The 21,808-nt window shown below is 35.4% G+C and overlaps 3 protein-coding genes across 5 annotated transcripts; 1 reads left to right on the top strand and 2 right to left on the bottom strand.

Annotated features, from left to right (window-relative positions):
• Nucleotides 1-2,428: 2,428 nt before the first annotated feature.
• On the bottom strand, nt 2,429-9,865 carry LOC102602171 (pentatricopeptide repeat-containing protein At4g19440, chloroplastic). 3 transcript variants are annotated; one of them, XM_015310268.1, is made up of 4 exons: nt 7,007-9,865; nt 6,135-6,237; nt 3,056-3,469; nt 2,429-2,865 (listed from the first exon to the last, which is right to left on the bottom strand). In XM_015310268.1, the coding sequence occupies exon 1, from the start codon at nt 9,694-9,696 to the stop codon at nt 7,177-7,179; it is 2,520 nt and encodes an 839-aa protein (XP_015165754.1). In that variant the 5' UTR covers nt 9,697-9,865; the 3' UTR covers nt 2,429-2,865; nt 3,056-3,469; nt 6,135-6,237; nt 7,007-7,176. The 3 variants fall into 3 exon arrangements, with proteins under 3 accessions (XP_015165754.1, XP_015165753.1, XP_015165755.1); XM_015310267.1 differs by having other exon boundaries at nt 3,056-3,414; XM_015310269.1 differs by having other exon boundaries at nt 3,202-3,414.
• Nucleotides 9,866-12,587: 2,722 nt separating this feature from the next.
• Nucleotides 12,588-17,601, top strand: LOC107061280 (BTB/POZ domain-containing protein At2g13690). The gene is made up of 2 exons (XM_015310270.1): nt 12,588-13,602; nt 16,392-17,601. The coding sequence occupies exons 1-2, from the start codon at nt 12,904-12,906 to the stop codon at nt 17,325-17,327; spliced, it is 1,635 nt and encodes a 544-aa protein (XP_015165756.1). The 5' UTR covers nt 12,588-12,903; the 3' UTR covers nt 17,328-17,601.
• Nucleotides 17,602-19,283: 1,682 nt separating this feature from the next.
• Nucleotides 19,284-21,678, bottom strand: LOC107061279 (pentatricopeptide repeat-containing protein At1g20230). The gene has a single exon (XM_015310266.1). It carries the CDS (start codon nt 21,644-21,646, stop codon nt 19,367-19,369), a length of 2,280 nt encoding a protein of 759 aa, XP_015165752.1. The 5' UTR covers nt 21,647-21,678; the 3' UTR covers nt 19,284-19,366.
• Nucleotides 21,679-21,808: the final 130 nt, after the last annotated feature.

Here is a 21,808-nt window from a genome sequence, read left to right as displayed (position 1 = left end):
AACCCCCCACCCCACCCCCCTTTGGCGGCTTGTATGAAAACTTAGTACTATATAAAGGTGTCTATGGATACCATGAAAAGCTATAAGAATATCAAATCTTTCGAAAAAAATAAAGTTTGGAATATTATTTTTTGTGGACAAACAATATTATTCAACCATATTATATATTCTGTTTGGAACAAATCAAATAGAGAGAAAATTACAAAATGGGAGGTTCATCAATGGTTCCATTAAACAGAACATCATCAATTGAGAATGAACCTAGAACTCTTAATCTCAACCAAATTCAGTTTGCTAGAGTAAGTTATTCTCTTCCCTTCTATTTCGTTAACGATATTCAAGATTTAATATAAATATTTAATTTAATATGTTTTTGCCTAAGGGTGTTAATTATATGTTAATTTTCGTTTTTCTTTAATATAATAGCAGACAAATTAAGAATTTTTTTAAGAATTAATAATATATGTATTGTAATATTTGATCAAATATAAGTATATTATAAAGAAAAGGATGTTGAATCGATCACCCTTTGATAGGCCTAACATAGTTTCCCCCCTCGAATTTAATTATTCTTACGTTCAACTAATCATCCTTCGACTTATATAGTTTCATTTTCTTCTTTTCAATACAAAATTGATAAATTGTACTTTCATTTTTATTTATCAACTTTATATATATGTATAATTTATTTTAAATTAAGTCTTAATTAATGGTTCTTTTTTTTTGAATTGCAGGATGCAGCACTTTACGTAATTAATACAAGAGGTTTAGAAGAAGCTATGAGAATTTTCACTGAGGTAATTATTTTCTAAAATATCAAACCTTTAATTACTAACAAAAAAATGTTTCAAAATAACTCTTTTTAAAACTAACTACGTGTAAAAAAATAATAACTAGAAGTATATTAGTTGGTTACGTGATGAAAAGGTAATTAATAAATTTATTTATTAAAAAAAGTGAAAGAATTATAATATTCATGAATACCTACCTTTTGGTTTACGTGTACTGTTTTTATTTTCCCATAATTAGTGGTAGTCGATTATGCAAATTAATTAAGGGTCTTTATTTATTTTACGTAGTGTATAGTTGCAAGGTGCAATTGGATTTCCCCGGTGAAATTAATTAATTAGTTGTACCACCTTTGTGTAACTCTGTTAGACCTATCATTATAAATACGGATTTAATTAAAGTCATAATTTTTAAATATAATTTATGTTTAAAAATTCAGTAAAAGTATGAAAAATAATAGATATGAATTCAGATTTTAAAGATATAGTGAAATTTAACATTTAAAAAAATTAAATTTATAAAATTTAAATTCTAAATCTGATTCGTGTCTATTGGTTGATATAAAGTTGGTGAACAGTAAATGTATGTGATTTAATTTTTTTATTAGGTATAGAGTCGTAACAAAGAAGAAATCTCTTGAAATTTTTGTCTAAATAAAAATTTGAATTTATGTGTAAATTTGTTTTTTGCAAGGGTTGTTTTAATGTTAGAATGGTGATATTTTGTGTTTGGACTTTTTAAAAATAAAAGAGTGTTACATTAACTGAGACAGAAAGTATGAGTTTAGCTTAAGCTTGTATGCATTGGTGAAATATAAATAATTTTATATTATCATGTCATTTTTGTATAATTGTGTAACCTTTTATTTTAATTTTGTGTTTAATAGGGATTAGAACCAGTTTCTCAATGTGTACATGACAAAGAAGAAGATGTTATGATGGAATATGCTGATGAATTAGAGAGTTTATCAAATCCTTTAAGGATTAATCCAGAAACTAGAGACATTGCTACTGCTCCGTTTTAGTTTAAACAACTCGATATATAAAGCATTCTGGATGAAAAAATCGTACATGAAGATGGGAGCATTAGTTTCAAAAGTTTGAAACTATAATCTATAGGGTGTTTTTTATCGTTGTTTTAAAACTTCTGTTATGCTACGTTCGATTGTATAAATTAAAATTTTGTTTTAGATTTTGTGATATGTATCACAAGAAAGTTGTGTAGGAAGGGCTTTTTGTTCTTAGAGGCTTTGGGAGTTCTTTCATTCTTTTTAACTCTTTTTTTTACAAAGTACATATTTAATGCTTTATATAGATTATGTTGGAGGTCGTTTGGTTGAAATTAGTTATGTTGGGATTATAATTATAAAATTTTAATTTGAGGATTATATATATATATATATTTATATGTGACATTGAACTTGTATTTTATATAAAATATATATTTGATATAAACGGACTTGAGATGTAAATTTCTACTTGCGTAATAAGGTATAAATGATGTCTGATTTTGACCTGTTTGAGCCATAGGCATTGAACATCCAAGATGAACTCATCTAATGTCCAATCATGTGACATTAAAAAAAAATACATTTTAAAAAATATTTTTTCAGCATAGAAAATTTTAAAGGGATAAACAGTTCCTAGAATATAGAAGTCTTATCATTGAAGTGTAAATTTTTTATTTTTTTATAAGTGGTGTTCGAGCCAGTTTTTGTACACCTCAACTAAATCTACGAAAATCCTCTCTTTCGATCAAGATCATCAATGAAACTGTTCTGCGCTCCCACTTCAGCCTATTTACAACCCTCCCTTGAACCTATTTCACTTTCTAGGGAGATGTTGACTCAACCTGAGTATGTGTGATGTCTGGGAAGCATGAGTAACCCTTCGCGCACGAGATAGTAATGACAAGAGATTGACAGGTCGGGGTTGAGTGGTCTCAGGGGTTTAGGGGTACTTCTCCTGCTGCGACTACCCCGGTTCATGTCATGCTCCCTTCAACACATAAGTAACATGGCAATCCTGACTAAATTGCTTCAGTGATTATACTACTGATGCATCATGTGTTGAGAGCCTGCAAAAAGTGTCATCCTCTCATGGTATCAGGATAAATATTCAAACTTCCTCAAGCTTATATCTAAGAAATTACTCTTAATGTAATTGAAAAGAACCACAAAAGCAGCAAGATGGGATGGTTGGTCAACAGAAAACACGAAATAACAAAAGCGAGGAACTAATGGATACCTACATAGGAAATGCATTACCTATAGCTGTGGAAGAACCGATAAGCAATTGTGAACGAACAGAAGCAGACATCTATAGCAGATGATGTGCAGAACATACACAAAGCAATCTCTTAGGTGACTAAAACAGCACAATTCTTTGATTTAATTGAACGGATTTATAGTACCATTTGATGCTCTCCACAAGATGGTCCTAGGCCAAGGTGGTCCTGCCATTTTTGTCTTATCTGCACGAACACTCCCCGTGGCTGAAGTAGGTTTTGGCTTTTCAAGTGCAGTTCCAAGTACAGTCTGCTCCATCATACAAGGGCATGGAGTTGGTTAGAGCAACCAAAGGTGACTGTTAGGGGGCCAGCGCAATCTTGGACTTATCTGCCATCCTGTGGCAGGAGAAGTCTGAGGCATTAGGATCAGATCACACAATGTGCTTTCAACCTATGACAATTGACAACACGACATCTGGAGATTTAGGTGTTACTTGTCTAAGTAAGAAAAACTATTTTAAAAATAACTTGCACCACAAACAAAAGTATATCAGAAGCAGTGCTTGAGGAATACACAAACCTCGGGAAAAAAGAAAAAAAAAACTAGTTATTTTCCTTCCAATACCAATCAACAAGGATGTGAAGACAACACACAAAAACAATTATCAAGAGAAAATTGTGGGTAATGTTTTTCAATGAAATTTTGAATGCAGATCTCAATTGAGTTTCAATTTGAAAGACTATCTTTACTTTCAAACCATGAGATCATGGTTGCACTACTTCTAAATTTTCATTAGTCTACAAATCAAAATCAAATATCACTTTTAGTCAAAGTGGATACACAGAAGTTTTTCATTCAAATGCATAACCTTTATATCTTTTTTTTTTCCTGATAATTAGAGAATTCATTGATACTTCACCGTGATTGTATGATAAGTTTATAAAGGTATCATAATACTAGGACTCTCGAAAATCTAGCCAACCCTCAGCAAGTTGGCATTTCCATTTTACGCCAAAAAGCAAAAGAAAGCAAGGGGCATTCTTCTCTTTTTTGGGGAGAAATCCTTTGATGTGTAGTGAATATAGATCCTTGTAAAAAAATCACAAAGAGAACATTTGACCCTCAACATCGGTTCTTGATCCCTATAAAGGTTCTGCGCTTTCTTGCTTCCTGAGAAAAGAAAACAAAAAGGGGCTGACTTCCACGCTGTTAATCTCTGCCTCACCATTGTCTTGGCTACTGTTCTAGGAAGCGCCCATAAGATGCAGAATGTTGCATACATCAATGAATTGTTCTAATGCAAAATTACCATGCAATAAAAGATGGTCCTCATCCTCTCCGTGCTTCTTGCACATGCATCACTAACACACAACAATGCATCTTCTCTTTCTTAAGTTATCTGCTATCAAGATAATTCCCCTTGCAAACACAACCAAGTGAAGACGGCATCTTGCACATGCACCACTAACACACAACAATGCATCTTCTCCTTCTTAAGTTATCTGCTATCAAGATAATTCCCCTTGCAAACACAACCAAGTGAAGACGGCATCTTGCACATGCACCACTAACACACAACAATGCATCTTCTCCTTCTTAAGTTATCTGCTATCAAGATAATTCCCCTTGCAAACACAACCAAGTGAAGACGGCATCTTGCACATGCACCACTAACACACAACAATGCATCTTCTCCTTCTTAAGTTATCTGCTATCAAGATAATTCCCCTTGCAAACACAACCAAGTGAAGACGGCTATCTTGTGTGGTGCTCTAGATGTCCAGTAGTGGTGCTTAAGAACTACTTAGTCCAAGTAATTTAACTAAAATTCAATTTTTGAAAATAAAGGAGTTCTGCTGAAAAAAATTGTCATCTATAAGGGACGATACTGTAGCTTTCAAATTCTTTGTTGTTCTTTATATGGAATCTGTAGCTCTCAATTTTTTTTGATAACCGTGGTGTTCAGATCTGCTTCCACGCACTTCAACTAATTCCGCAGGGTATCTGCTACCTTCCACCAGCACGAGTAGCTTTCAATTTTAAACCTCTTATGAATCTTAATGATGTTTTTTTAAAAAACTAAGGATTTACAGTTAAACGAAAAAAGACTCGCGATCCCTTGCAAATCAACTATATGGAAATAATTGAAAGCAAAATATAGTTGGCTACAATTTTAGAATGTCCTATATTTTGAAAATTATATGCCCCCACATTCAATTTGTCCTTAATTTCATAAGTTGACCTTTTCCATACCAGTATATAAATGATAGATGAAAAGAGCTCAAGAATCCTTATCCATCTTGGGTATTCACAGCATCTGGAACAGAACCTATAAGCTGACACTACCTTCCTTTCAAAACCTAATATATACCATCTTCACCCCTGTTTAAAGCTGTATGCTTCCATTTATGGAGCTGCAAAATAAGTTCCCAACTCCTAAAACTCCTTATATTAATTAAGAGCACCCAAATCCCAAGGCTGTGGCCTAGTGGTCAATGAAGTGGTTGAAAACCATGCGGTTTCAAGTTCAATTCTCAACGGAGACAAAAAAAAAAGAGGTGATTCTTCCCATCTGTCCTAGCCTTGATAAACAGAGTTACCAGGTACTTGTTACTGGTGGGAGGTGGCAAGTATCCTGTGGAATTAGTCGAGGTGTGATTTCCTATCACGTCCTTCATCTAATTTGTTTGCATATCTAAGAAAACCAACTTTTCTCTAAGCAATTTGGTCTTTGGTCAATTTCTCAAAGTGAAAAAGCAGAAATTCAGTAATTTAAGGACATCTTCTTTCTTTCCAATAAAAAGCCAGAAGGAATATAATCTATTGCACACAATCTATCAGGAATTTCCAATCTAGCAAAAATTTGTCCAAGCTACAAATAGTTTAAGAAAATAAAACATGGAACGTTTCCTGTTTATTTAGCTTAATTCTTAAATGGGTTAAACTGGCTCCATAAACGAGGAGGAACCGTTAGAAAATCGGTTCAATTAGAAAGTCATTCTTTTCCTAGAAAAGTAAGGAAAAGCTAAAAAATATGACAGAAACAAACACAAAATTAAGGAGGTGCCACAGAAAAAAATACACTACATGTATTAGACAACCATACAAACATTACCATAAAACCATCCACCAGCTGCTTGGATCCTTGATCTTCCCAGCATTTGCAACTAACTCAAAGCACAAGGAAGAAATCTGGACCCACAATAACGAATCAGTTTCTAGAAATCAAAAGAAAAGGCAAAAAAAGAAAATTCAGTACATGTTAGCTCCAAGAGGGAATGAGAGTGATATAGACAATGAGAAATTTCAAGAGAAAGTATAATACAGATAAGTCACGAGAACATGAAACAATGGGACCTTTTAGGACAGGTACTGGAACTGTGAAACAAATTGTAAAGCCCCATCAAAACTCATACAACTTTAAAAGACCATATGATGCACAAATTATTAATTTGGCCATCGTTTTACATGTCAAGGCTGACCACGGACGAGGAAAATATTGCATGGCATGATATTATATGTATATGCTGGTTTGAGGTGTGACACAAATCTATCAGCATTGAAGTTCCAAGACAACTGCTTAATATTGAGGACAATGCAAGAGCACTAAATCACTACCCAGATAAATGGATCAGAAAAGAAAACATGAAAAAGATAAAAGGAGACATGGTTGTCTAATGTATATTGAAAAAGTAAAATCATACGATCAAAGATAAATACTGAAGGCAATGCAAGAAGATGACACGAGAAGTTCAAAAAAGCAACAACAGATGGTTGTGGCAACATGCTGAACCTGGTTGAAGAAGATAATGCAAGCACCTATTATTTCAATCTCCAATACTAGGATGACGCCCCTATCTCTTAGAAATCACATATTAGAGTTTTAGCATTTTGATGCAACCCTTTTTTTTCCAAAAACATGAAGGAATCAGCAAAAACAGGCTATAATTGAGAAGAATCATTAAGTTTCAAAGATGATAATCTAACCCAATGTGCAGACTTTGCCTCGACTCCATTGTGTCATTAGAAAATCAGGCAGATATACGTGCTTTTCAAATGTCCAACTGTACTCAAGCAAGTATATAGCTGTGTTGCGTTAAAAACGTGAGGTAGCAAAAAGTCCAACCAGATGAGTGTGAACTTTGTGCCAGGTCAGTTCATTCTTGGTTTGCACTTGCTGATCTCTGGGGAAGTAAATTCACTAAAGAAGTATATGTAACTTCATCTAAACCAACTCCTGTATGGGAAATATGATCTAAAAATGAAAAGGCTTCTTCTATTTCCCCTTCCTTTAAAAGCCCCTTTGTCAAAACGTTATAGGTGACCGAATCAGGAGTATTTCCCTTCTGTACCATCTCGGCGAAATACTCCTTAGCTTCTTTAACTTTACCAGCTTGACAATACCCATCAATAATGACTGTATAAGTTATTTTATTAGGTTGTATATTGTGTGATGACATTTCCTGCAAAATGCTCCTCACTTTATCCATCTGACCTAACTTACAATATCCACCTATCAATGCAGTATAACAAACAACATCGGGTAGAACTCCCTCCTTATGCATCCCATCAATAAGGTTCTCAGCATCTTCAATAAGCCCGATTTTGCTCATGCCATGTATAAGAGAGGAATAAGTGACAACATTTGGTAGAATGCCTCTGCTTCTAATGTCATCACGAAGTTTAAGGGCTTCTTTCACATTTCCATTTCTACAAAAAGCTCCAATAAGAGTGTTATAAATAATTAAATTTGGGGCTAAGCCTTGTCTGAGCATTTCATGGAAAAGGTCCCTGCCCTTTTCAAGTTGGTCAGCTTTGCACAAACCATTAATTAAGGCCCCATAGGTGTATATATCGCAGACAAGTCCCTTGCTTAGACATTCATCCCAGAGCAACAGAGCTTCATCTGTTTTACCCTTCTCACCAAGCCCATGCAGCAGCACATTGTAAGTTGAAACATCAGGTGCAATTCCTTGCTTCACCATTTCTTCTCTCAACATAAAGGCGCCATCCAAGTTTCCCTCTTTGCAAAATGCACATATAAGAGTGTTATAAGTCATGCTATCTATTTGAACACCACTTCCTAGCATTGTTTTCAACAGCCGAACAGCCTCTTGTATGTTACCAGCTTCACAAAGACCGTGAATTAGAGCATTTGAGGTTACTGTATTGGCAGTGAGCCCTTTCATTAGTAGCATATGCCAGAGCTCAACTGCCTCTGAATGCTTTCCTTCATTGCAAAGCCCACTAATTAATGTGGTCAGCAACCCATCATTTGGCCTCAAACGCCTTAATATCATTTCCTTAACAAACCGTAGTGCAGCAACAAACCTAGAATTCATACACAGTACAAGGATAACATTACTGAATGAACCAGGATTTACACCCAATCCATGTAATAACATCTCTTCTAAGAATTCTTCAGCTTGACTAGCTTGATTTACCTTGCAGAAACCTTTGATCAGTGAATTGTAAGTAGCTGAGTTGGGGAGAATTCCTTTTGTTAGCATTTCATTCCTTACCTTTAGAGCTTTCTGAATATCTCCTGCTGAGCAATAACCATTAATGATGGTATTATACAACACATCGTTTGGAACAAGTCCCTTGTTTGACATTTCTTTCAACACACAATCGGCTTCATCAAATTTCTCAAGTTTCATAAGACAATTAATAAGCATGCTATACGTGACAATACTTGGGTTTACACCATTTAATATCATTTCTTCCTTCAGAAGGAATGCATCTTCTAAATTACAATTCTTGCAAAGCCCGTGAATAAGGTTATTATAAGTGACAACATTTGGCACAATACCGATGTTTTCCATCTTCCGAAATAGCTCCTTTGCCTCATCCACCTTCCCTCCTTTACAGAAAGCATTGATCGCGGTGCTAAACAAGTAAACATCTGGTTCAACACCATCCTTCAGAATCCCAAAAACCTCATAACTCTTCCAAAGCTCATTCTCTTTCACAAGAGAGCTCAACAGAAAGTTACAAGTTTTCAAAGAGGGATACACCCCCCTACTTGCCAACGACCTGAACACATCCAATGCAGCATCAAAACCAACATTTTTGAATTGAGTACAACACAAATGAAGCAAAAGATCAAAAGTCCTAACAGCAACACCAAAATCCGACACACCACTTAACTCCGCCAACGAAACAGCAACCTCTACATGCTTTTGTTGTGAAGTATCAAACAATGCAGGTAGTTTCCCATCAATTAACCTAATCAAAAGCAACCTAGCTGGAACATCATGATTCGAAGCAACAAGCAAACGAAGCAAAGTACAATAAGATCTAACACTAAAACTAAAACCACAAGTACCAGACGCTACGTGGAAGAATTTCAAAACATTCAATGGTTTCAAAGACGAATAAATTTCCAAGAAAATAGCATCAAACTGCTGAGGAGTCAAAAGGGTCAGTAAATCTTTAATCTTTAACGAATCTACAGGTGGGTTTGAAAGAACTGAAACAACCCACTTCCGCAAATTCAAATCTAATCCGTTTTTCTGTTTCTTTTCTGAGCTGGGGTTAGGCTTATTTGACTGCGCTTTCTGTAATGGTTCACTGATTTGATCTGAAGAAGCAGTATAAATCACACAAGTTAAAGGGCGTTTGATATGTGAAAATATAGCAATGGTTTTGGGAATTTTCAATCTTCTTACGTCCATCTATCAATATTGTACGCATGTGTAAGAGAAGAAAAATGGGTTTATGACAGAGATGGAAGTAGAAATGGTGGCGATGAAGCCATGTGTGTAGGGAAGAAGAAAGGCCACGAAGAGGGAGTTTAACTCACAGGGTTTTTGCCTTGGTAGTTTGATCGGAGACCGCAGACAATTGGGGAGCTTTTGGGCTGATGAAAGAAAAGTCAAACTAGGCCCAATGTTGAGGTTGTTTTGGGCTAAGAATATAAATTGGGCCAAGAAATGTTGTAGTCTTGAAAATATTTAAAAGTTAGCAACAATGATAGTTTGAGGTCTAATTATAAGATATAGTGATAGTTTGTGTAATTACGATTCATAGTGTTGTATTTGTTTGTTTTGTATCTTTTCGCTTTATATCAATTGTATCTATTTGCTCAACCTAATTGTATCAACACATACCGTCACTAGGCAGTTTCAATAAATTGTTCAACTTTCGCCTTTAAATTTTCTTTGAAAAATCCATCAAATTCACTTCAAATCGGCACAAATATATCCTCAAATTCAAGATATGAACTTCTCAATGATATACTAATCTTTTTAAAACATCACTCATTAAAACTAGTAACAATTTCGAAAATCTGTTATTTGAACTTATGCTTCAAAGATTCTCCTATGACATTAAGAGATCATTTGGTATAGTGTATTGAAAAAAATAATGCATGCATTAGTTTTATGTATTACTAATACTTACCTTGTTCGGTACACTTCTTCAACTTATGTTGAACTAATGTTTGTATTAGTAATACATTATAATATATTGTGTATTGAGGAGTGTATTAATACGCAATACCATGGATTTCTACGCATTAACTAGCAATGCAATGAGTTCTAATGTATGCATTAGCATGATTAAAGACACAATTGTCCCTCAAAAACTTTTTCATGTCCTTTCCACTATATTTGTGGAGGGTATTTTCGTAAACAAATATTTTTTAAGAAATAATTATGCAATGCATGATGTTTTTAGTACATCAGACTAAACACTACATAAGAAAAATCTCAACATAACTAATACACTATATTTTGCATTATTTTTATACACTCTACCAAACGACTCCTAAGTTTCTTCTTGAAGTCTCATCAAATATATTGTCAGTTGTCACTCGTTTGAATAAGGGCTTAAGTTGTAGTTAGAAGAAAATGAGAGAGAGGAACATATGGGACCAGTTGAGGATGAATTGAATGTGAGTATTGAGTATTTGCTAGAAAATCCATAAAATAATTATGTTTGGTAATTTTAAAAAGTTATATTTATAACGATAAGTATAATGTCAAGGAGATCCTATGTCCCCATACCTTGTAGGATCAGGTGCATCTACTACTAATGTAATATCTCCTTAATATTATGTAATATATATAATATCTTTGTTTGATTAAAAAAAGATAAGTATGATATATAATCTTGTCTCGTTAGATAATTATCCCTTAGAAATTTAATCGATTTTGAATAACTTTAAAGATCCCACGGCTTCTTTTTCTTCTTTAATTAACATATAATGACAAAAGCAAAACAATAAAAAACTAAAAAAAGGAGTTTGATGAATTTTATGAGCTAAAAATCGAAATAGATATATGAGCGAATCAGAAAATAATATGTGAATGATAGGATAGGTCAAAATTGACTTATCACAATCGAAAAGAGTGATCAATCACATTTTTAAAGGAATCAAATCCATAACATTTAACTATGATATAACATCATGAATCATTAGTCTCTTCCTTGATCCTTTCAAGGAATACATGTTGAATTTTGCTTGTTCTCTCCAAGCCCTTGAAGTCTCTTCAAAAGGATCAAATACTAATGTGAATAAGTTAAACCACAACTTATGAAAGTTACTTCCAAAAGGACCAAATACTAACGTGATTATGTGAATAAGTTAAACCACTACTTATGAAGGTTATGCTTACCAAAAGTTTATTATAATCCAAATGTATGGAACATTTATTTTATCGAAATTTCATCCAAGCCATCCTTTTTTGAAGAGAATGTTTCCATTTGGACATATAAGCTAACATTTTGTTGGAGTAGATAACAAATATCTTATCAAATTGATTAAGATGTACGTAAATTAATTTAAGCAACATAATTATTAAGAAAACATAATTTTCTTTTTAATTTATTTATATATTATTCATTGTATTTTGTTAATTTATTTCTTAGAAATATTTCATTTGTCATCCAATCTAAAATAGAATATAGTCTTCTTCCCACTCATTATGCACCAACTAGGCTTTAAAATCAAAAAGGCAACAAGTGGATCTGTCAATTACTTTATTAAATAAATATTCAAAATCTTCTTTTCCCCTTTTTTTCTATTAGAAGATGAAAGAAATAAATACTTACTCCCTTTTATCTCAATTTTTTTGCACTTCTTCTTTTTTTTGTTCATTTTTTTAAAAAATATTATTTTTCAAATGACTTAACATGAATTTTTTTTTTATATCTTTAATAATATGATTTATAATTACAACAATGATAAAAAAAAATTTAAGATCAAAATTTTCATTTTACTTTTAAACTTTATTGCCAAGTTGGAAGGAGACTTTTAGCGGTAAAATTATTATCATCTAATTAAGAGGTCATGCGCTTAAGTTATAAAAATAGCTCTCGTAAATGCAAGATAAGATAGTATACAATAATTTCTTAATAATTTGGATTTTTTCGAACTCCGTACGGCTTAAACATCTCTTCCAACTTATTTTATCCACTTATTTTGGATAAGCTGGAAGGAAATTTTTTAACTATAAAGTTATTATCACGTAATCAAGAGGTCATATATTTGAACTATAAAAATAGCTCTTGTAAATGCAAGATAAGATGATATACAATAATTTGTTGTTGGTTTGATTCTTCTTCGGATTCTGCACATAGTGACGACTTAGTGCATTAAAAAAAAGGAAAAAAATAAATTCAATTTCACAGCTCACTTTGCCAGTATCTATACTGTTGCTTTTGCCGTCAGCTTCACAAAGCATCAGAATCTCTTCTCCACCAATTCTCCGCCCTAGAGAAGAACATAGTTACGCCCATTTCCCAAGAAATGTAAAGTTTCCACATTTCTACATATCGAATCAAACTGAGTACTCTGTAGACTGTGTAGTTCTTGAACCATTCAAAGTTTCAAACATACATACTGTACTTCTGTATCTTTTAAGCTTTTTACCCTCGAAATGCACGACCCAACGCGCCTGAAATCTCAACCCCACCACCACAATCGCCGCCGTGAACCGCCGTCACATCATCGCCGGGCTTGGTGTTGCTCATTTACTGTACCACCACATAGTCCGGAGAACCCAGCTGTAGTTCCGGCTCAAAATCCCAAGAAGACCCAATCTTTTCTAAAACCGGAAGTACCCACGAAGTCTTCTTCCAATTCCTTATCTTCTTTCCCTAATTCTCCTCAAAACCCCTCCAAACTGACCCGAATCGACCCACGTCGGATCCTCTCACCGGGTCGGGTCTCTCCGATTGATTCTATCGACGAAACCCTAAACCCAACCGGCCCGGTTAGTTTCCCTGAGATACCCAAGTCGCCGACTCCGGTTGATTGTGAGCAGCAAGCTAGTGGTGGAGTTGGAGTTAGGGATGATTGTAGTTTGGGGATCTTTGATGTGAGGTTGAATCTGAAGGGAAAGAATGGTGGTGGTTTAGTGTTGGAGCTTAGCTCTGAGGTTCTTAGTACCAATAGTTCTGTTTTTGCTGATTTGATTGCTGACTATCGGAAAAATTCGAGGGGTTTGTGTAGGATAGAGGTGCCTGATGTGGAGAATTTAGGTGTTTTTCGCGATACAATTGAGCTTATGTTTGAGGATGATATTCCTCGGAAACTTCTCAGGGTCGGTGCTTATCGCGCCATTGATGTTCTCGAGGTATTCTTCTGAAGATCTATAATTTATACTACTTCATCAATCATTTCAAGTGCCCCAACTTTTTTTATTTGGAAAGCATTAATAGGTTCTTATTACACTAAGATGAAAATGCTGTGAATTAATTATTAAGCTTTGTTTCCGAAAAGGTGAAATAGAATATGGATAATTTGGCAAGTCAATATAGGTTAGTTAATTTGGGACAGAGGAGGTAGTTGAGTTACTTAAAAAACTGAATATTTGTCAATTGACTATTAGGTATTGGGGTGTATTGATGGTGATTCCTGAATGAATTAGTACTTGTTTATTTGAGACTGTGGAACTTCTCACATGTTTTTAAGCAATGTGAATAGTATGTAGAGAACTCGTGATGAAATTGGCGACATATATTCCATGTTTGAACACTAATTAGGCACACAGACCTTAGCAGAACAATTGGAAATAGCACGGTTATTCTTAAATAATTACTTGTTCATCTAAGAATATGGAACATCCCATATGTTTTATCAAATATAGAAGAATATGTAGAGAACTTGAAGAAGTTGGCATCTTATATTCCATGCTTGAAGGCTTATTATATAAGCTGCTAAGGTTGGAACAACCACATAGACTCATTAGAAATTGCATGGTTGGTTCAGTTTACAGAGGTCAATCTTGCACTGCTGGTCCCTTGAAACCCCAAAGGTTCTTTCCGGCATATTTATGGTACAAGGCTAATTCAGTGTTCTTAATAGAAGTCTGACTATTTCCTCAAGTCTAGTGTATGCCTGTGACCATTCTCTTATAGGTAAAGTTCTATAGTAAACTTCCTCTTCTTTATTCTTGAACAAATTTCTAATTGCCCAATGAAAGTTACAAAGCTCTTAAGGTGGTGCAACCTCAGTTACTCAGTGTGATATAATGCTGCCGTCTTACATGTATGCTTTGCTGTATTCTTTTCATCATCCAGTTTAATTCTTCCTGATATCTCCCAACCTTTTAAAATCTCATGAAGCTCTATAGTTCCGTAGCTTTCAGGATGCATACTAAGGTGCCTGAAATGGCCAGAGCTTTACAAAACAGTGGAACAAGTTTGTTCTCCGTAATTGATGCCTGCAACAAAAAAACCCTTAAACTTTTGTATTTGATGTGGATCTTTCTAACTTTCTACTCCCAGAACTCCAAGAACCTCCTGCTCTTCCCAATCTTACTTTTCTATTATGCCCTGGTATACAAGTGTAAAAGTTTCACTCATTTCTTGGATGACTCTTTTTTCTTTGCTGTGGCATGGTTACTACCCATATTTCCTTATCTTCTTATTCTCCAATTTTTTTATCAAGTTGCTTCAAACCGACTTGCACTGTTGACTTTCTTGGTACAACTTAGAGAGAGCTATAATGAGCCTCTATTATCTTTGCAAGACCATTATTGTACAAAGAGAATGATGCTATTGGATTTCTGATTTATATCGTGTTAAATGCAGTCTCAATTGTGTCTGTGTACTGTTCATTCACTAAAATTTACCAAGAAACAGAGTAGACCAAATATATACAAATTGGTCAAAGGATAAACACCAAAACCTCCCATCCATCCCCCACAAGGAAATAAAGAATAAATGGACAAAGGAAGATTAATTATCGAATAAATTCAGAAAAGATTAACAGCAATGAAATAGAAATTAGCCTTATTTTCTGTTTAGCTATGCAAAATCTGGTAATGTTGTTCATCTAGGAATAAAAAATAAAGGAAAGGATTGGAAATGGGTGAATCTCTGTTTTCCTAATTGAGGAAGCAAACCTTATACAACTTTTCTCTTAACATGGAGACAAATTTTGTAATAATTTTCTCTAATTTCCAAGTATTAGTTATAATGGAACTGCTAAGTTATGTCATGTAGGAAAAAGCTTTGCCTTGTGTCCAGTAAAACCTGTAAACACTTTTGGTTGGTATGTTTTCCCAGAATGCATGTGCATCCTTTTGTTTCTTTAGTCTTCTAAATGCCTATCAAATCAGTCCTCTGGTCAAGTTTTGCATTCTACTAATTTTTCTGCTGAATGACTTTTAAGTATTAAAAACTGCTGCAGATAGCTATTTCTGTTACTAACTGAATTTAATGTGAAAGAGGGTCTGCTTCTACTGAGCGTCTTTGTTTTGTAATTGTTCTTATCTGCATGGAGTTTCGAGTCTCTTTTTCCTTGTTCCACCATTGGTTTTACACGGCTGTTGGGTAGCCAGTTTAAGCTTTTTCTTCCCCATCTTCTAAGGTTACTGAATTGTTGTACATATTGTGAAGATCCTCTTTTATTGAATCGAGAAATTTGACCTTACATCTTCCATGAAAGGGAAAATGTTCGCTGTGTGATGAATTCTATGGGATCGATTGGCAGGATGCATTAGAAAGTCTAGTACATGTATTAGTTATGGGATCATTTGATCTTTTGTTTGGTAGGATTTTGAGCCTATGTATAACTAATATATGTATTAGTTATACACACTATTCAGTATTATAGGGTGTATAACTAATACATAGCATTAGCAAACCATGGTAGCAATACATGGGCTATTAATACATGGATAAACATTGGTAAAGACAGAACTACTCTTAATACACGAAACCAAACAGTGGATAAGAAAAATCTAGTATTACTAATACACCCTATTCAGTACTATTCTTATACACTCTACTAAACGACTCCTATTGGTTTTCACACAATAAAACACACCCCTGGTTGTTTGGCTAGTATTTGACTTCTCTCTCTCCCCTATCTTCAACTTGTCTTGGTGGTTTCATGCTATCCCTGGTTAATGTTTAGGTATCAGCTGGAATCAAATTCAACCGGAGTGTTTTATCGTGTTTGAAGTACCTTGAAGCTGTTCCTTGGACTGAGGAAGAGGAAGAGAAATTGAGAAGATTGTTTAATAAAATGAAGTTTGATCATGAAACAGCTAGAGACATTTCGGCCAGACTCTATGCTCTAGATATGACAGATTCCCAACAGACTTTGTCTAAGCAGCTTGTTTGGTCTGTGACCACCTGCATTGATGCCAATTCAAGAAACGAGCTAAAATCCTTAGTCAAGGGTCTCCTGTGCAAAAGCTCAGTCTATGAAAAGGACTGCTCTGATCTGAACAAGGTGGATATATTTGCAATATGCCTGTCTTGTATAAGTTCACTTGTTAGTTTGCTTGAGGAGGCAACTGCTACGAGTCCATCTGTAAAATTGACTAAGAAAGAAGACCGGACCCTGATTGACCGCATATCTAAGCAGGTTGACAACATCATATGGCTGCTTGAAATTTTGCTCGATCACCAGATGGCAGAGGACTTGGTGGATATATGGACCAAACAAAGTCAGTTGCTTGCAATGCATAAATGTGCATCTCCATTGGTCAGATACGAGCTTAGCCGGGTGACAGCTATGTTATTCATAGCAATGGGCACTGGGAAAATGCATTGCCGCTCTGAAGCAAGGTCGGGGCTTCTTCAGACATGGTTTAGACCGATGCTATTGGACTTCGGATGGTTACAGAGATGCAAAAAAGGCCTAGACATGAAGGCATTGGAGGAAGCGATGGGTCAAGCACTCCTTACTCTTCCTTTGAAGGAACAATATGTTCTGTTTATGGATTGGTTCAAGTGTTTCTCAAAGCATGGTACTGAATGCCCTAACCTTAGCAAATCATTCCAGATATGGTGGCGACGATCATTCTTGAGAGGCTCTGAAACTCATGCTAGTGAATCTAGGTAGAATGTTTGTATTTTTAGTCCTGTTTTCTTTCTAGTGGGAATGCTGTAACTTGGGCAATCTGAAACACTTGGGAAGTCAATAATGTAGATTAACACTGTAGATTTACTAATTGTTGTGAGAGGAAATGGAATCCAATTCAGTATATATGATGCTTTTACCATAATAGAGTATCTACTTCCTTAAAGCATAAATACATAAGAGTATTGTATATATACATATAATCATGGACAAGTTTAAGGACATCTATCAAAACTTAATGCAAGTGTAACACCAATGCCTAAATCTTAGTCTCAATAGTGGTATTGTCTATGGTTCCTTTTGTTCTATTGTGTTTTCTTCTTAGCTAAGTTTGTATTGATCTAACATTTAAACAGTACTTTTGTTGTGGACTTCATATTCAAACGTTGATTTTATCTCATGATTTCAATCACGAGGTAAAATTGCAAGTCTTTTGTGCGGGCTTGGGACCGGAACTTAAAAAGTTGAATTGGATAGATAGGTAGATATCTTTGAGAATTAGGACAACTAAAAATTGAAATACTGGCTAGTTTTTGTTTCTCTTATCATTGCTGTGAATCACGTGTAATATGTTTTATTTGAGACGTTATGTCAATTTTACTTTGAAAGATTCTCATGACACATTGTTTCTTTACTTCAAATCCAATCTACCCTACAGTTATTCGACCAACAGTATCAAGTTAAAGTTTCCATGCATTTACTCGTGCAAAAAGCTCACCATCTTCTTTTTTTAATAATAATTGTAGTGGTCAAGCTAGCTTGCACGCGTCTCGATTAATTTACAAGTATTTTGTTATCTCCCATGAACACCGACTAATTCTATGGGGTACCTGCTATCTATGAGAATAAATCACCTAGTATTTTTTCGCCTAACGATCTTATAATTCTTCCCCGCTTTATTGATCACTACCCTTAGATGCCTAAAATTCTTCATGAGTACACTTACGTTAGTTTTTTTTTTCCTAATTATTTGCAGATAAAGCCCTTCATTGTTTGATTTTGAGACTTTTGACTACTTTACTAACTGAATGGTTTAGCTTTTAAAAGCCTTCCCATTTATGTAATCTTTAATGACTTGTATTCTTTTAAAGCTAGTCCTTGTTAAAAATCAAAAAGAAAAAGGAGGGAGTGTGTTGCACCTTGCAAAGAATCTACACAGAGGGAGAAATGACTTGCAACCCTGTAAATCATCCCTAAGAAGCACAGTAGACTAGATTAATAAGAAGAATATTTAAGCTGTCAACTTTCTCAACAAACAATTCAGAAGAATGAAGGTCATTAAACTTTATGCATCAGGGGTTAAACAAGTAAATTTCTTGTTTTTATAAGAAAAATGGCATTAGAAGTGCTTGATGTTATTAAAAATGGCTGATAAGAACTTACAAATAATATCATTAAAAGTAGGCTGGTTACAAGTGCTTGGATGTTAGATTTTCGCATTTGGAATAAGACTTGGCTGATGAGTTCCAATCTCTCATAAACGCGACAGTCCTGGTGTATCCACCCCACATTTTGGATTCACAGATCCAGCTTCCAGGTGCTGTCAAATGCTCAAATAACTGTCACTCTACCCTTCTCAGACTCCACTTTGTGGGACTACACTGGGTATGTTGTCGTTGTAATCACCAAGAATCCCCAAGTGGACACATACCATCAAGAGAGTGATGAAAATGGTTCTCTAACAAACAATCTGTCCCTTCAAAGCAGGAAATGAATTTGATGACAGCCAAGGTTTTTCAACTTTCTCCATTGAACAAACCAAGGCGACAATTGCTATGAAAGGAAAGGACACTCTGGGCATCAGAGATTAACCAAGCCAATTTGGATGAGATTATGAAAGTAGAGTTGATTACAACTGCTTGAATTGTTAGATTTAGACACCAGGGTTGAACTTGGCTGCTCAGTTCCATTTTTGTACAAATGCAACTGGTTCTGTTGCATCCTGCCGCAACTGGATTCACTAACATCCTGCTTCGGGTACTCTCAGTGCTTGAGGAACTTCTCAAGATTACAAATCTCAATCACCAATAATCTCCACATGAGCAGACACCTTCATTGAAGTGATGATAACGGTTTGCGTCTCTAACATAAATTTCTCTCCCTTCAAAGCTGGAGATGAATTTGATAAAGGTATGGCAATCCCCACAAATTCTAAGGTTCTTAATGACTCTTAGAGAAGTCCCTGGGTTAGTGTTCAAAATTCCTAAAACTACAGCCAACTTCTCACTATGCCCGCACAAGATCAACTCCTTGTCCTGTTCTTCAACATCTTGCAAAACAAATTCTGTATCATGTGAAACACCTGAATCTTTCATGTCCATGCTTAATTTTCGCAACTTTTCCATAATCTGTGGCATTTGAGGATGTAAATCATCTCCTGCTAATAGCATGTGCACTTTGTTTTTAATTTCAATCCAACTACATCCAGGATTTTTACTCAAGCCCACATGTTTCATCATGTCCCTTACCTTGTCTACTTCATTCCATCTGTTGTTAGAAGCATAAATATTGGATAGTAAAATGTAGTTTCCAGGATTCTTGGGTTCAAGTTCAAATAGTTTATTAGCAGCAATCTCACCCAAACTCATATTACGATGTGTTCTACAAGAACTCAGTAAAGCACCCCAGACACATGCATCTGGTTCAATTGGCATAGTGGAAATCATATCATAGGCTTCTTTAAGCTTTCCTGTGCGACCAAGAAGGCTGACCATACAAGCATAGTGCTCCACTCTGGCCTCAAGTCCATGAATTCTAGACATAGAATCGAAGTAATGTTGCCCTTGTTCTGTAAGGCCTGCTTGACTGCATGCAGATAAAACGCTCGTGAAACTAATGAAGTCAGGTTTCTGCCCACTTCTTTGCATTAAGTCAAAGATTTCAATAGCTTCCTTAGCCTTTCCATGCATTGCGTATCCACTGGTCATTGCATTCCAACAAACCAAATTACGTACTGGCATCCTGTCAAAAATGATGCGAGCCAACTGAATCCTTCCACAATTGGCATACATATCAATTAATGCACTACTGACATAGACATCATCTGAAAACCAATTTCTCAAAGAGAAGCAATGTGTTGCCTTTCCATGTACTAGTGCTGCAATATTGCCACATGCGGGAAGCAAACAAGATATAGTTACAGAGTTAGGCCTCACCCTAGCCAACTGCATTTCTCTAAAAATCTCCAGCGCTTCAAGGTCTTTGCCATGTTGTGAGCAGGAAGAAATCATCGAAGTCCACGAGACCACATTCAATTCCTTCACTTTGAGCTTAAACTTTTTGAAAACTTTAAAAGCCTCATCAACAAGACCATTCCGCGATAGCCCAGCAACCAAAGCATTAAAACCACCCAAATCTATTTCCTCCGCCCCTTCAAACACTCGTGACATCTCCGAAGTACACCTACACTTCCCATACATATCAATTAACGCGCTGATAATACAGTTATCAGACTCAAAACCCATTTTAATCACATGACTATGAACTTGAACACCCATCTTGAGATCCTCCAAATCACTAATTGCAGGAAGAACACTCGATATACTCGTCCCATCACTCCTAAACCCGTCCGAATTCATCCTCTGAAACATCAAAACTGCCTCCGAATAACATCCACTCTGATTAAACCCCGCAATCATCCCATTCCACGAAACAAGATTCGGCTCAATACCCAATTTCCCACCTTCATCAAACACCATTTTAGCATTAACAACATCCCCTTTCTTCGCATAACCACCAGTTAAAGCACTCCACGAAACCACATCCGGTTCAAGCATTTTATCAAACATCTTACGTGCACATTTCAACTGATCACATTTCACATACATATGAACTAAAGAAGCTTCAACAAAAGAATCCAACGCCAACCCAGTTGTTAAACCATACCCATGAACCTGTTTCCCAACGTCCGACGCCGATAACCCAGCACACGCTTTAATAGCACTAGGAAGTACATGTACATCAGGTAAAATACACGTTGAGAGTAACCGAGAAAATAAAACAAGGGTGTAACTAAAAAGATTAGATTTTGATGAAGCGTGAATGAGAGATTTGAAAGAGAAGATATTGGGGTTGGGAAGCGAGTGAAGAAGAGACTCTGCATTAGCAAAGCAATTGAAGTTGGCGTAGAGGGAAAGGAGCTTGTTGGTGAAATGGGTATCATTGGAATGGCCAGTTTTGAGGATATGAGCATGAACTTGCTGCGTTTGGGAGAGCGATGATGATCTTGAAATGAGGCTTAAAATGGTGTTGGGCGTAAGGCTATCGAATACACGCAGAGATTGAGCTTGTCTTGCATTCATGGAGTTTAGGAGTTCTCTGTAGAGAACAGAACAGGTTTCCAAGTTATAAACAAATAAGAGGAAAGAGGACAAGTATATTCAATATTTACATTACGTTATGCAAGTCATGACACACCGATATGACATCATGCTATATTCAATATTTACAAATCATATTGGATC

This window comes from Solanum tuberosum, unplaced genomic scaffold, assembly GCF_000226075.1.
Source record: "Solanum tuberosum cultivar DM 1-3 516 R44 unplaced genomic scaffold, SolTub_3.0 scf00131, whole genome shotgun sequence".
Lineage (NCBI taxonomy): Eukaryota > Viridiplantae > Streptophyta > Magnoliopsida > Solanales > Solanaceae > Solanum > Solanum tuberosum.
This window is presented reverse-complemented; position numbering and strand designations above follow the sequence as displayed.

Bases quoted from the DNA above. Each gene is read 5' to 3' on its own strand.
- LOC107061280 (XM_015310270.1), top strand. From the start codon at position 12,904: ATGCACGACCCAACGCGCCTGAAATCTCAACCCCACCACCACAATCGC. The intron at 13,603-16,391 runs GTATTCTTCTGA...GTTAATGTTTAG, and splicing joins GCGCCATTGATGTTCTCGAG to GTATCAGCTGGAATCAAATT.
- LOC107061279 (XM_015310266.1), bottom strand. From the start codon at position 21,646: ATGAATGCAAGACAAGCTCAATCTCTGCGTGTATTCGATAGCCTTACG.
- LOC102602171 (XM_015310268.1), bottom strand. From the start codon at position 9,696: ATGGACGTAAGAAGATTGAAAATTCCCAAAACCATTGCTATATTTTCA.